Raw genomic sequence first — 14755 nt, forward strand, 5'->3', positions numbered from 1 at the left:
ATGCAAGGAAGTGAAGAATCTTTATTGCAGTTGCCTCATGCACAACATCAATCACATGCGGCATCTGTAAAGGTGTTTGTTCAATATTGGTTTGGATTTAAATTTACTTATTAAATTCTTGAATTGAAATTTAATTTTTGGTTAAACTTTTTTTGCATTAAAATTATTGTTCCAGCCTGATCATGCACTGCGTCCTGGAGCTTTGCAAATGCACATTGACTATCATGAAACTATGAAAGAAGGTTTGAAGAATCTAGGATTGTATCAGATGGTCGAAGTCCACCACTGCCAAGTTGATAGAGAGTTGATCACTGCTCTCGTGGAGAGGTGGAGGCCCGAGACAAATAGTTTTCATCTTCCGGTAGGGGAGTGCACGATGACTGATATCTCCATATTTGATCTATTGTTCCGACCAATTCTTGTACCAAAATCTGCTTTTTAAACCACCAAATCGCGTATTTTACATTGAATATCCATAGAATGTGGTACTGCTGCGATTTCATTCTTATGTTGCAGAAAACGGGCGAAATCAGGGAAGTTACTGAATTCTGAGACATCTGATGCGACCCTCATCACATCTGACGCGACCCTCATCAGAGTCCATGCGGGTAGCATCAGGGTCGATGCGGGTAGCATCAGACCTGACGCTGGTCGCATCGCGAGTTTCCAGAGCAGACAACAAAGGCCCAATAAGGGCCCAGAATTGAAAGACTCGTTTTAAAAAGCCTATAAATAGGTCACCTCTGCTACCAGAGAGGGAGTTCCGAAATTTGAAGATTCAAAGCCTCAAGAATTGGAGTGTTGATCAAGAAAGAGAGAAAGGAGGGAAGATCCTTGCAAGATTGCTTCAATTGGTTCTATCATGATCCTATCTCTTCTCTCTTCTTTTATGATGTTCTTTGAGTAGATCTTTCTTTGTTTCTAGGGTTGATGTAGTCTAAAGCTTTGATTGTGTGTATTTCATTTGGATTTGAGTTGTTCTTGTGATCAATTGATTGTGTATCTTTCTTTTAAAGCTTGATTGAGATTGTGTGATTGCATTTTATTGACTATTGTTGAATGAATCTTTCATCTCTTCTAATATCTTGATCTAGATCTTTCTTGCAATTTAATCAAGCATTTGAGGTAGGTTAGAAATCTGAAAAGATAGATCAATTGAACCGAAAGGTGAGATTTCCATTTATTGAGAGATAGTGGATACCTTTAGCAAACCGATCAATTGACTTAGATTGAATACAAATAAACGAGAGTTGAAAGTTGTAGATCTAAGAAGGTGAAATTGCAATTCCCTACTAGGTTACTGGTGCTAATAAACGAGAGTTGAGGCTCAGGAATCGTGGGTAGGGTCAGTAGAACCTTGCACAATCGAATAACTCAGAAACAAGTGAAATGCTGCATTCACTCGATGGCCATGCGAGTCGCATGGGAGACCATGCGGGTCGCATCACTAGGGTCGCATCAGAGATGATGCGAGTCGAGTGAAGGTCCAGAGAGGCAAAGCTGAGGATGAAATCTGAAATCCTGGAAACATCCTTTTAAACTTGACTGAAACAAACATTTACTTTCTTTTGCAATCTTTTGTTATTGAATTGAGAAATTGAAATGAATTCAAACCAAACCTTTCACACTTCTAGTACTTAACTCGGATTTGTAGAAATTTAGAATCGAATTAAACCGTCCCTGAGGATCGATACCTTATTATGCTATACGGATAGGGTTGTGCACTTGCAACCTTAGACGAGAGTAGATTCAAGGTTTAAACTGGTACAACTTGTTGTACCTGAGACTTTGTAGCATACCTTTGTAAGCGAACAGTGACATTGGAAGATGTCAGCTGTTTGTGGGGCTTATCTGTTACCGGTACAATATTTTTTGCTGCTAATTTAAAATTTTGTTATTAAATGAAATTTTGTACTAGTATAATTTTATTTAACATCTATGTTTACAGGGAAGACTATCTCTGGATGTACTGACGATAATTGGTCACAATTGATCCTAGATTGCCTAGGACAGGAAGTGTATGATGGTTACGAATGGGATGATAATGATTTTTATCATAAAAAGGTGGAGAATAAGGGTGAACCCAATGAGAAAGTAACAATTTTACAAAACTATGTGCGTCTTGCATGGTTGAGAAAAAATTTTGCAAATACGGATTTGGATGAAGTGGAGGACCAGGATGTTATCGATCAGCACACACGAGCATATGCTATGGAGTTGTTCGGGACTATAATGTTTCCCGATTCGAATTCAAGCTCCGTTCGATTAATGTATTTACAATTTCTGGAGGATTTGGGACCTCGAGGTGAAAATTATTACAACTGGGGAGGTGCTGTACTAGCATGCCTATATCGGGAGTTGTCACGGGCATGCAGATATAAAGCAAGTTCAATTAATGGTCCATTACTACTGCTGCAGATGTGGTCTTGGACCCGATTTCCTATAGGCCGGCCCAGACCACATGATTTACCATCTAACAACGAACCAGTGGATGAGAGACGGGCTTATGGAGCAAAATGGACTATTCCGCATCGATGGAAGAGTAACCCTAAGAAAGGTACATTTGAATAATAAATATTATGTTTTTCCATATAAGTATGTGTTGAATGTACACTTATAATTGTCATGTGTTTACAACTTAGGCACATCGCATTATCGGGATCAGTTTGAGCGTTTGAAGTCCAATGTTGTCAATTGGACGCCGTACAGAGGTTACGAAAACATAATGCACTGGCACTGGATAAGAGACCAGGCGTTCTTTCCATGTCGCGTGTGGTGCATCCATTTCTGGGAGGTAGAGTATCACCTTCCCGAGAGGGTTTTCCGACAGTTCGGATTATTTCAGGCAATTCCTCCGCCGGCTCCGCCAGCCTTCAGCTTACTTGAGGATATCCGCAAATGGACACGAGGATGAGGGTTGTTTGGAGACGGATCCTCTGTGGACTGGAGCAAACATTTTCACCAATTTATCGTGGAACCTCCCCAAAATTTTACACAGCGTTCTGAACATGGACAAGTTTATCCTTATCTTCCAGATAGGTACGGTTAAATTCTACCCTTATATTTTACTGTATATTTACATTTGACAATGCTAGAAAATTTTTATTAATTTTCATTTTTACCCAAGGTATCACGAGTATATGAAATGGTTCATCCATCATGGCATGTTAAGTGTGTATCCAACGCAAGATAATGAAGAAATTCTGAGCCAGGCAGTACCCGAACAGAAAGGAGACGTAGCAGGTATTGGGTATGTCCCAGATGCCATGATTCAAGCTCGTTTGGTAAGTACATGAGTTTTTTTAATAGCTTATTTAATTTTATTGTACTACACAAATTATCTTTTAAATATTTCATTTTCTTGTAGAGGTTCCGCCAGTTGAAACAGACCGCAAAAGGAATTAGCATGGTAAAGACGCCTGGACAGAAGGCCTTTGGACTTATGATGCTTGAAAATTGTCGCGATGTCCTATCCGATCTTGGGCAGGTCGCACTGTTCAGATCCATGCTCGAGCAGGCAGAACTTCCAGTTGATATAAGAAATATCGATATCAGCACTGATTTTCCGGACCAATTTCCGATGGAACCACGGGTCGAAGTTCCTCAGACCAGCATGTATGGTGATATGTCTGACATTTTCCAGTCGATGGGGTCCATTAGGATAGAAGGGCATACCCTAGGAGAAAGTGGTGGCCTCGGAGATGGTGGTGCCGGTCCATCAATGGCAAATCAACCTCGACGGAAAAAAAAACCACCCAATAGATATAGCGACTCGAAATTCAGACATGCTAGGGACAGAGAATTTATAAATGAAGACGAAGACTTAGTGTAGTTGTTTAGCTTGTTTAGTGTATGTTTTGTTATTTATCTTGTTTAGTTTATTTAGTTTATGTTTAACCAATTCAGAACAGCTGCAAATTTTTTAACTTCGAAGTCCCAGCTTTTGACCAGATTAAAAGTTCGATTTAGAGCAAACGGCTACATGGATTTTGATATACTTTATACCAAATTAAAGGTATGGAAGTCTAGTTTCCAGAAAACATAAGTTCTCTATACAAAAATATTACAGATAAGTACAGTTTTAATGATTAATGGGCAAAGGTCAGAACAGCTACAAATTTTTTAACTTCGAAGTCCCAGCTTTTGACCAGATTAAAAGTTCGATTTAGAGCAAACGGCTACATGGATTTTGATATACTTTATACCAAATTAAAGGTATGGAAGTCTAGTTTCCAGAAAACATAAGTTCTCTATACAAAAATATTACAGATAAGTACAGTTTTAATAATTAATGGGCAAAGGTCAGAACAGCTACAAATTTTTTAACTTCGAAGTCCCAGCTTTTGACCAGATTAAAAGTTCAATTTAGAGCAAACGGCTACATGGATTTTGATATTCTTTATACCAAATTAAAGGTATGGAAGTCTAGTTTCCAGAAAACATAAGTTCTCTATACAAAAATATTACAGATAAGTACAGTTTTAATGATTAATGGGCAAAGGTCAGAACAGCTACAAATTTTTTCAGTGTTTACCACGTCTGAATATTCTACTCCAACGGCTACCAGATGGACGGCTACCGGATGCCTCTGCTTGGCTACCAGATGGACGGCTACCGGATGCCTCTGCTTGGCTACCAGATGGACGGCTACCGGATACGCTTCTTCGTGAACCTTGTGTGGCAGTTGCCTCTGCATACATAGAAGATGCCTCTGGACGTGGACCAGATACATTTTTTCGTCTTCCACCAGTTGCTCCTAAGAAATAATAACAAAAAAATGTTTACATGTATCAAATAATTAAAATATTCACTTATTCACTACGTAATTTCCAACCTGAAGGTCTTGTTCTATTTGATCCCTCTGGACGATGTACTGCACTGCGAGGCCTAATTCGAGCTTCCATATCATCCATAGAATTTGGAATTCTCTTGTGCTTCCTCCTACCCTTATTAATTTTGTTTGGGTCCGGCCTGATTGTGGGTGCTCCAGCTTCAAATGGCCAATTGTGGGCGTTACCAAAGCCGGAAAAATTACCTCTCCATGTGTTGACATATTTTTCAACGCTATAATAGTGGCTTACATAATTCGTCGACTTTAGACGTAACTTGCAACACACCGCTAGGACATGGTCGCAAGGAATGCCAGTAAATTGCGGTTTTTGACACTGACAAACAGGCATCCCCCCCACTCCAAATGAAAATCTAACTTCATACTTCATATCCCCCTTCACTCCCTACAATCAATAAATTAAAATAATTACATGTTACCATTTATAAATTTAAACTGATAATTTAAGTAAACAGCTGACATACCGTTCTGACGACTCCATTATTAACTACGACCTCAAAAACGTTGGGCCCCATTGGTATCACTTCATGCTTTAATCCTTTTGAAGTCCGGTATTGTAAAACTGATAAAATGTTGTCCGAAAATCTCATTCCTCTTTGAACCCACTGTTGAGCGACCTTACCTCTTTTCACATACCAATCCACAACTTTGTAAAATGTGCGCTCAACTATTGCTGTTACAGGCAGCTGGCGAGCCACTCGAAATACGTTGTTCAAGGATTCTGATCCATTTGTAGTCATTATACCCCACCTATTCAGGCCTCCGTCATGACATTGTGCCCACTTATGGAGTTGCAAAGGCTCTTCTTCGAGATTTTGCAACCGTTTGCCACACCACATGACATACTGATGAGTAGTAATACTCCTGCCTTTTATCAAATCCATACCCTCATAAAACCTCCAAGGTTTCATCTTACACACAAATTTCTTGAATATTTTTTTGATAATTTGGTCCTTGCACAACTTGTAAACATTTGACGCAATATGTTGAGAACATAATCGATGAACTGCTTCACCCCTTTCCTCACACCACCCTAAATCAGGTCTATCAAACACTGAACGGATTGCAGCATGCTGGTCTGATATAACGCATATCCGACCAGGACAGACAACATTTTCACGTACAAATTGCATAAACCAGCCCCAATTGGATGAACTCTCCTCATCCGCAATTCCGAACGCAATTGGTAATAATTGTTGTTCTGCATCATAAGCGCATGCCATGAATAATTTCCCTTTATACCTGCCGGATAGGTGTCCAGCATCTACACTTATAACTGGTCGGAGATATGGCCAGGATTCAATGCATGGACCGAAAGCCCATGCCACACGGGTGAAAATACGGATGCCCATTTTTGTAGATGGTTCGTGCTCAATTACGTATTTTGTTCCTGGGGTAGACATCTGGATTGCACCGAGCAAGGAAGGTAGCAGTTCGTAGGCTTTTTCCCAAGAACCAAATAAATCAGCAATAGCCAACTCCCTCCCTCTCCAAATCTTGTTGTATGAAGGCTCAACCATTTTGTATATATTTCTAACTGCAAATCGACATGCTTTAATTGACATCTCCAGGTCCTCCTTTAGACCAGGTCTGATTACATCTGCAATCATCCTGGCAGTCAGCTGACGACTGTCTACTTTACAAGCAATACTGTAACAATTGTGCTCGTCTGGGTTTGTTGCAATTGTCCAATTTCCCGTCTCAGTGGTTTTTGCGTACACCCTCCATGGACACCCCTCTGCTCTACATACAACTACATAACCAGTACGATTGGTATATTGTTGTTGTAATTCTAAGTTATTATTTAGGGCAAATGCACCCAACTGGGATTTAAGATCGGCTTTGGAGTCAAACATCTGTCCCACTGAAAATTGACCGTCAATTCTGGGTGGATAACCAAAAAATGTTTCATCCTTGTACAGCATCGGCACATCGTCATTAAATGCCGGAAAAGGATGCTGCAATCCTCGATTAATAAAGGGAATAGAATTTACCCACTCCTTCATTACATCTTGCATTCTAATTTGATCCTCCATTTCAGCCATATCATCTTCCCCGACAGCTGAGCCACCAAGGTCAGAGTTTGTGTCTGAGCTAGAGTTTGTGTCTGAGCTAGTATTATTATTCATCTCGTTAAAACGAGTTACCAAATCATCCACTATCGATATTTCGGGTGGGTCATCACAATATATGGGTGAATCAGACACCGTTGTGTCTCTACTACTTCCAGGTACACTACCCGGATATGGGTCATAATTGGTATGACTATCAACTGGTACTGACTCAACCACTAAATCAAGAAGTTTAAAATTCAGTACCGGAGTGGCATATTCAAGCATCATGTGCCATATCGTTTCCTCGTCTACGCTAAATAACTGGTATTTTTCTGCTGAGCCAGGTGGTGCCGTGTTCAAACGAGCCTTGATTGTCAGATCGAACTGACTAGGGAGCAAATGAATGCTAACATATATATGTTTTCTTAGCTCATGAAGACTGGTTGAATTAGTAACAGGAAATGTGCAGGTCGGTGCGTCTGAAATTTCGCGTCCATAATAAACATTTATTATCACTTGAGACATTATCTGAACAAAAAAAATTCATAATAAATAATCGATATCATTTTCAATTTTACAACCTAAAATATGATCGTCATTGAAAAAATAAACTTACTACAATTACTTATACTACAAAAAGAAAAAAATTATATATAAACCATTTATTTATACTACAATTACTACATAAATCATAAATAAATAATCCAAAAATTACTACATTCATCTACACTAAAAAAAACTACATCCATATACACTAAAAAAAACTACATGGACATAAACCATGCATCTACATAAAACATGCAAATAAATAAATCATCCAACAATTGCTACAATTACACTAAAGAAACCTACATGCAAATAAATTACTACATAAACTATTTTTTTATACTACAATTACAACATAAACCATTTATACTAATAAAAAAAATACACATAAACTATTTATACTACAAAAAAGAAAAAATTATACATAAACCATTTATTTATACTACAATTACTACATAAACCATTTATACTACATAAACAATTTATTCTACTCATTTATTCATAATTGCATATTATTTATCAAAAATAAAAGAATCAAATACATACCTAACGAAATTTGTAGATCTGAAACTCTTTTTGTTCCTCTTTCAAAAATATACAAACTTATGTAATTAAAAAAAATAAACACACTAATTATGAGAGTACAAAAAAAAATTTTAACTGAAGGAAGGAAGGAAGAAAGAAAAGAGAGAGGATGAAAAAAATGGGGAAGAGATGCACTGACTCGACAAGGAAGAAGCAGCGAAACAAACAGGGACCGGACCGTGGGGTTCCCACGGTCTTGAGATATATTCATCAAGACCGGACCGTTCCCACGGTCTTGATTTCAATTTAGGTGGACCGTGGGAGCCACACGGTCTGGAAATCAAAAAAGAAAAAATTGCGGATCTTCTGTGACAATTTTCGTGCAGGTGTGAAGAAATCAAAAAAAACAAAAAAAACAAAAAAAATTTCCAAGACCGTGAGAAGCACACGGTCTGGAAAAAAAAAATGCCAGACCGTGAGGTTCCCACGGTTCTTATGATTTTTGAAAAAAAAAAAAGTAATCTTATTGGTTCCCTAAAAATTATTTTTTTAATTATGGTTTCTGAAAAAAAATCCCTGATTTTTCTCTTCAGACATAAAAAGGACATCAGTCACATCCAGTCTGATCGCTTTTGGCTTTTCGCCTCCCTTCTCTTTCTTTTACTTAAATGATCGACTTCTAGAGCATAATCCAAAAGGTACCGAGTTAGCTATACAAATTTAATCTGTTTTTTTTGGTAAAATCAAGGAGTTCTTGTACTTGTACTTGTCGGTCCTTCAAACAATATATACAACAAATTATATATGATAGCTAATTAATATGAGGAGGGATCCAATTACACCTTTTTTGGTGATACCGAATTACACTTTTTATTTTTAAAGTTTTTAAATTTCAAACAGTCGATCCAAACTATTCAACATAATAGATATGTTAAAATGTGCTTGCATATTAAATTTTACATTTTTTGAAATTTTTTTACTATTTATTAAGTATTTAACAAAATCGCTATATTCAGACCGTTGAATTTTTGTACCCGTCTTAATAAATAGTAAAAGAATTCAGAAAAATGTAAAATTTGATCTGCAAGCACATTTTAACATATCTATTAAGCTGAACAGTTTAGATCAACTGTTTAGACTTTGTAAACATATAATGTAATCCAGTGTCACCAAAAAGAGTGTAATTGGATCCCTCCTCAATTAATATATATGCATGTTAAGCGTGCATATATGATTTTGAGAATTTTTTTTGTCAAAATACTCGTCTCATTCTTAAGAACAATATGAGTTCAATATTGATTATATTTTGCCACACTTTGGCTGTAATTTTTTTTTATGTGTTTGATCTTAAAAACATATATAATTTTATTAGATTTACTTGGCATGAAATTTATTATTCCTACATAATTTTTTATCCTTATAATTTCAGTGTGATACACTTCATTATGTTTATATGATATGATAAAACTTGTGTGTACACTATTTGTTTCAAACGGACTATACTTTTTGAACAGTGTTGTAAATAATGGTATGCGGGACGGACATGATACCGTCAAACAATTAATCAAGAATAATAAAAAATAATTTATTATAATCAGAAATAATCGACCGACGAAAAAATCCATAACGTTTGATTACCGCCAATGACTGATTATCGGTCTAAATAGACATTTTTTACAACACTGCTTTTGAGAGCCCCACAGTGGAACAGGAGTATCTGACCTTAGATCAGATGGTCCGGATTAAATTTGACTTTGTCCCTATAAAATCGTAGTACTATCAGCCATAACAGATTTGCATCTGAACTTGGATTCAGTCCGTTAGATCTAAACGAGAGGTGTCTTTGTTCATGGTACAATCCAACAATTGGATAGGAGCGTAACCCGCCACAAAAAGGTGCAAGAAAACGTGCAAGCAAAGAGAAAAAAGCTATTTACTGGGCAAATAACATACCAATTTTCTTTGAACAGAATAATAATGCCTTGCACTGTTAATATACATGGGACCAACAACAACAAAATCACAAGCCCAACTAGACTCTCGACTACCATAAATAAACAAAAGAAAAAGGTCATTTGAAATTTTTTTTTTCCTAACACATCTTCACAATTTATACCTAATCCCAATCACATCACCAAAATAAACATGAACAACAACAAAAACCACTGATGGGTTAGTTCAGGTTGGTTTGGAAACCTTTTGCCTCTTTTCTTCAAGCTGTGAGGCTTCGTTAAGCATGTCAACGGCATCACTTTGCATGTTAAGCTTAGAGAGTGCGACAGCTTGCATGTAGAAAGCTGTCGGCCACTCTGGGTTTACACACTGAGCATGCATTGCATCTTGAAGGGCAGCATCAGGCCGATCACACATCAGATAGCACAGGCTACGTCTTGCGTGCACGGTTGGAGAGACCATTGTGCCCACATCAATGAACTGCACACGGGAATGAATTTGAAAATTAAAAATAAGTGGTAATTTCCAAAGTGACTCTTAAATCAAACTATAATACCTTTTCAACATCATCTTAAAGTCACTCAAATAAAAATATAACATAGCTACTGGAAACAAAAGGCCCATCTATATATTTTTCGTAAAACAAATATACCTGAGAATAACAGTCAATTGCAGTTTTAAAATCCTTATCCCGAAATGCAGAGTCACCCCTTTTCCTGGCATCCAGCATATCCCTCATCTGCTGTGTCCACTCCTGAAATGACAACTGAAATCCACCCAACAACACAAACAACTTTTGTTAAAACTCTTAAATCATCTAAATTCAGCACACAAACTTAAATAAAACAAATTTTCACTGCAATACCTCATTGCTTCCTTCGTCATCCCTGTAGTGCATCATGACCAATATTTGATGAATTGCTGTCAGGTCTATCCGGGAACAAGCTTCGCCCATTGGAGAGAGCGGGTGTTGTGGGGCCGGTGGGGCAGGCGGGGTTTCCTCATGCTTTGGTATGCCGAGCATCATATATGATGGCACCTATTACAAAATTTAAATTGCGAAACAAATTTAAGCGTACTACATTATGATTACAAATTTATAACCAAGGACACCAATTACCTCTGACTTGGATTGCAGGGGCGCAAGTATGGAAACAACCTTCTTTGTGTCAGGGCGGTCCCTAGGCTCATACTGGAGGCACTGAGAAGCCAATTCTACCAGAGCTGTTGCCTCTTCAGTTGAGAATTTTCCCTCAAGATGTGAATCCATCAATACTAACACATCCCTGGTTCGTATCAATTCAAGAGCCTGCCAGACACAAAAAGTTTTCAATTTCACCTTACTACATAGTTTAATTTGGTAGAGATGAATTTTAGATAACAAAATTGGGCAAGTAACCATTGGATGTATTGTATGATCTGACTCCTGGATTTTGATCTCATGATACTATACTGGTTAATCATATTAAAATACCAATATGTAACCCAGGTGGTACTGAAGCTATATTTGTAAGGTGCATACATGGCTTGGAGGAATGCGTTTTCCACTAACGATGTCCAGTAACACAGTTCCAAAGCTGAATATCACACTTTCTGGAGTTACCCTTCCTGCAGTAAACATAAAAAAGAAATGTTAATTTTACAGAACATTTAGATGTAGCGTGTTTTGTCTCTGCCATCAAGTATCTTTTGTAACAAGAAACTTCCAGGAAAAGAAAAATGTATATTACAAGTACCATTTCTAAGATACTCAGGTGGTGTATAAGCGAGGTTAGTGCTGTAGCTCTTTCCATCTCTGCTATTTTTCATAAGCCCAAAGCACGAAAGACGAGGATCCCCATTCTACACAAAATATATATATATATATATATATATAAAACTTTCTAAACATATTTCCAAAAAAAAAAAAAAAAATCAGATAAGTAATAAAGATTATACCTCATCAAAAAGGATCCGGTATGCATTTAAATCATGGTAAAGTGGTCGTCCCTGGGTGCTACAATACTCCAATGCATCAGCTATATAATAGGAAACTCTCAAGCGCATAGCCCATTCGAGTGTTTGATTGTCCCCTGTTGATTGAACAAAAAATCAATCCGTATAATAGCCAAATAAAGAACTAATCCAATTAATATGAGATCTTACACTGCTCCCCCTGTCTACATATAAATCATAAACATGAAACGACCAAAAGGAGCACATTAGAGCATTCTTTTTTAAGACAAGATTCAAAAGAAAAGTGTGATTACTTGATATTTTTATTGAGTCATATAGTCAGCCTTATACCAAAAAGACTCCACTATATTTTCTTATTCTGACTTTACAATAGTATTAAATGAAAGAAGCAAGTCCTGATTTTTTGCAATCTATGGTGGCGGTAAGACCAAATCAAATTACTGCATTTTTTTCGTTATGGTGACAATTTACATTCAACCGCTGGACGCATATTAGTAACAAACCTCCATATGTAGTTAAGAACTGACAAGGGTTAATGTTTAGTAACTACCAATAATAAAGACAATATCCGCATTCAATCTTGATTTCTAAAATTATATTGTAAAGATCCTCAAAAGGTGGGAATAGCATTTATACACTTGACGTACTGAACCATCAAATTTTCAGATACTAAAGGTAGCCCACAAAACTCATTACAATACACAAGGGAGTTAGTTATGTTGTTAAGTTTACTATATTTACACCATAAAAGTTCGCAATTGTCGTTTCATCACAAATTTGATATTTTTGGCATTTGTGAATACGTCCAAAAGTAAAGACAAAGAAGCTAGATATAAAAGAGTTGCTTCTGGATTTCAGTTCATAAAAACAAATGCAGAAGAAGACTGCATGAGCGGGTGAACCGTTTTTAATCGGAAATCACTGTATGGTAAACACTGATTTTTTTTTGGAAAAGTAGCAAAGCTATCAATTTCATTACAAAATCACAAAAGTTTCACATCAACAACTGAACTAATCCAACCCAAACAAAAACAGACTTTCAAAAATAGAGTGACTCGTCTCAAACTATACCCTAGACCCTCACTGGAATCTCTCATTGATCTGCCATAAAGTACTGAATTAAGCATCATGTAATACAGGACCAGGATACAACATCAAAATAGGGGTACAGGAAAGCTGTTTGATCATGTATAACACAGACCCAGACGTGGCATCTGCCAACCACATGAGAAAATATAACAAAGCAATATAAAGTCCTGCCAAAATTTTGATCCGTTGTAATTAGTCAGTTACCATGAAATGAAACCCAATTTTTCGATTCCAGGACCCAGGAAGTGAACTACTTACCTTTTCAGATAACTACAAACACCATGGAAGTTCTATCCGTCAGCAATGCTAAACAACTTAGTTACTACTGTGACTATTTAAATTCAAAATAAACAAGTAAAATCATAATATAAACGATTATTTGAGATTGATGATAGGCAAAAGGGAACCCCATACAGTGAAAGAGATGCTTGGCAAGGGTGTCGTTCGGCATATACTCAGCTACCAATAATCTCTCATCACCTTCACAACAGAATCCAATCAAATTAGCAAGCTTTCCACTGCGTAACTTCCCCACTCCTCTAGCCTCCTCCTAAAACCTCAGAAAAGAAACAATTAATGATTCTCTCAATTCAATTTAGGAAGAGATCAATAAAATAAAAACAGAACTCACAGCAAATTGCTTCGGATCAGGCCATGCCATCTTAGGAAATTTCTTCACAGCTATAGACCTTTGATTAGGCAACTTCCCTTTATAGACAAGATTAGGCGCCTTCTCACCACTTTCAGACACAATATGCTCAGCTGCAAAGCCGTTAGTGGCGACTTTGAGCTCAGCCAGGGTGAACTCGGTGAAAGAGGGGGCATCGCCGAAGGTAGAGGAGGTGGATACGACGGGGGCCGATGGCGCCGCCAGAGAGAAAGACGCACGTGGCTGAGTCGGACGATGGTGGTTGTTGTGACTCGGCTTCTCCATCGGGTGGGTCAGTGCGCGCAAAGACGACCTACAGCACCCCATGGATGCTTGATTGTGAGCCTACTCTCTCTCTCTCTCTCTCTCTCTCTCTCTCTCTCTCTCTTAAGAGGAGAGTATGTATGTATGTGTATAGGGATATGAAAGAGTGGAGAGTGATATGAATTATGATGGGATGGGAGAGTGGAGAGAAGAAGGAAAGAGGAAAGGAAATAATTCGGCTTTTGGGTGCGAGCGTGTGGGGAAGGAAAGGAGGAGAGATCTATCTGTTCCTCTTTCTCTCTCCTATTCTCTAGCTACTCTCTCTCTCTCCCTGTCTACGACTCATTTGCTGCCTCTCTCTTTTCCTCGAATCCATATCCTGTGAGGTAACAGAATCTTTTTGTTTAGATCCACACCGTCCAATCAGAATCCAGGCCAATCCGGCTCGAGATGGAAAACACGGATCTCTTTAATATTCGTGCTGATTCAGATCGAACGGTCCGAATATAAACAGAAATATTCTGTTACCTTACCTTAAGTTGTATTAATTCCTTTTCTTTCTCCGGGGTTGCGTTTGTTTACTGCCTTTCTTTATGGTTTCTGTCTAGCTCGATACTTAGAGATGGAATTTACTAGTAATTTTTATGATTTAAAGGAAGGGCTGATATATAACAACAATCTTGGAGCTATTGTATATTTGTATGGCGTTAGTGACGTGGCACAATGTGCTCGCCATAGGTTCATTATATATTTATATTTGGCTGAGTTTATTACATTAGTACTGCCAAATTCAGTCAAAATAACGCACGAAGAATGTTAACATCCAAAAGGGTAAAACAACGCGTAACGGCTCACAATGTTTTTTACTGT

At 37.6% G+C, this 14755-nt stretch overlaps 3 protein-coding genes across 3 annotated transcripts; 2 read left to right on the plus strand and 1 right to left on the minus strand.

Annotated features, from left to right (window-relative positions):
- Positions 1–2914, plus strand: LOC144551856 (serine/threonine-protein phosphatase 7 long form homolog). The gene is made up of 5 exons (XM_078299954.1): positions 1–72; positions 176–347; positions 1949–2334; positions 2419–2557; positions 2643–2914. Exons 1-5 carry the CDS (start codon positions 1–3, stop codon positions 2912–2914), a joined length of 1041 nt encoding a protein of 346 aa, XP_078156080.1.
- Positions 2915–3140: 226 nt separating this feature from the next.
- LOC144551857 (uncharacterized) lies at positions 3141–3832 on the plus strand. The gene is made up of 2 exons (XM_078299955.1): positions 3141–3284; positions 3368–3832. The coding sequence occupies exons 1-2, from the start codon at positions 3141–3143 to the stop codon at positions 3830–3832; spliced, it is 609 nt and encodes a 202-aa protein (XP_078156081.1).
- A 6074-nt stretch (positions 3833–9906) lies between these two features.
- On the minus strand, positions 9907–14209 carry BSK1 (BR-signaling kinase 1). The gene is made up of 9 exons (XM_078299447.1): positions 13604–14209; positions 13387–13522; positions 11866–11999; positions 11664–11769; positions 11450–11535; positions 11048–11236; positions 10793–10966; positions 10580–10693; positions 9907–10407 (listed from the first exon to the last, which is right to left on the minus strand). The coding sequence occupies exons 1-9, from the start codon at positions 13946–13948 to the stop codon at positions 10153–10155; spliced, it is 1539 nt and encodes a 512-aa protein (XP_078155573.1). The 5' UTR covers positions 13949–14209; the 3' UTR covers positions 9907–10152.
- Positions 14210–14755: the final 546 nt, after the last annotated feature.

This window comes from Carex rostrata, chromosome 3 (assembly GCF_964058835.1).
Source record: "Carex rostrata chromosome 3, lpCarRost1.2, whole genome shotgun sequence".
NCBI lineage: Eukaryota > Viridiplantae > Streptophyta > Magnoliopsida > Poales > Cyperaceae > Carex > Carex rostrata.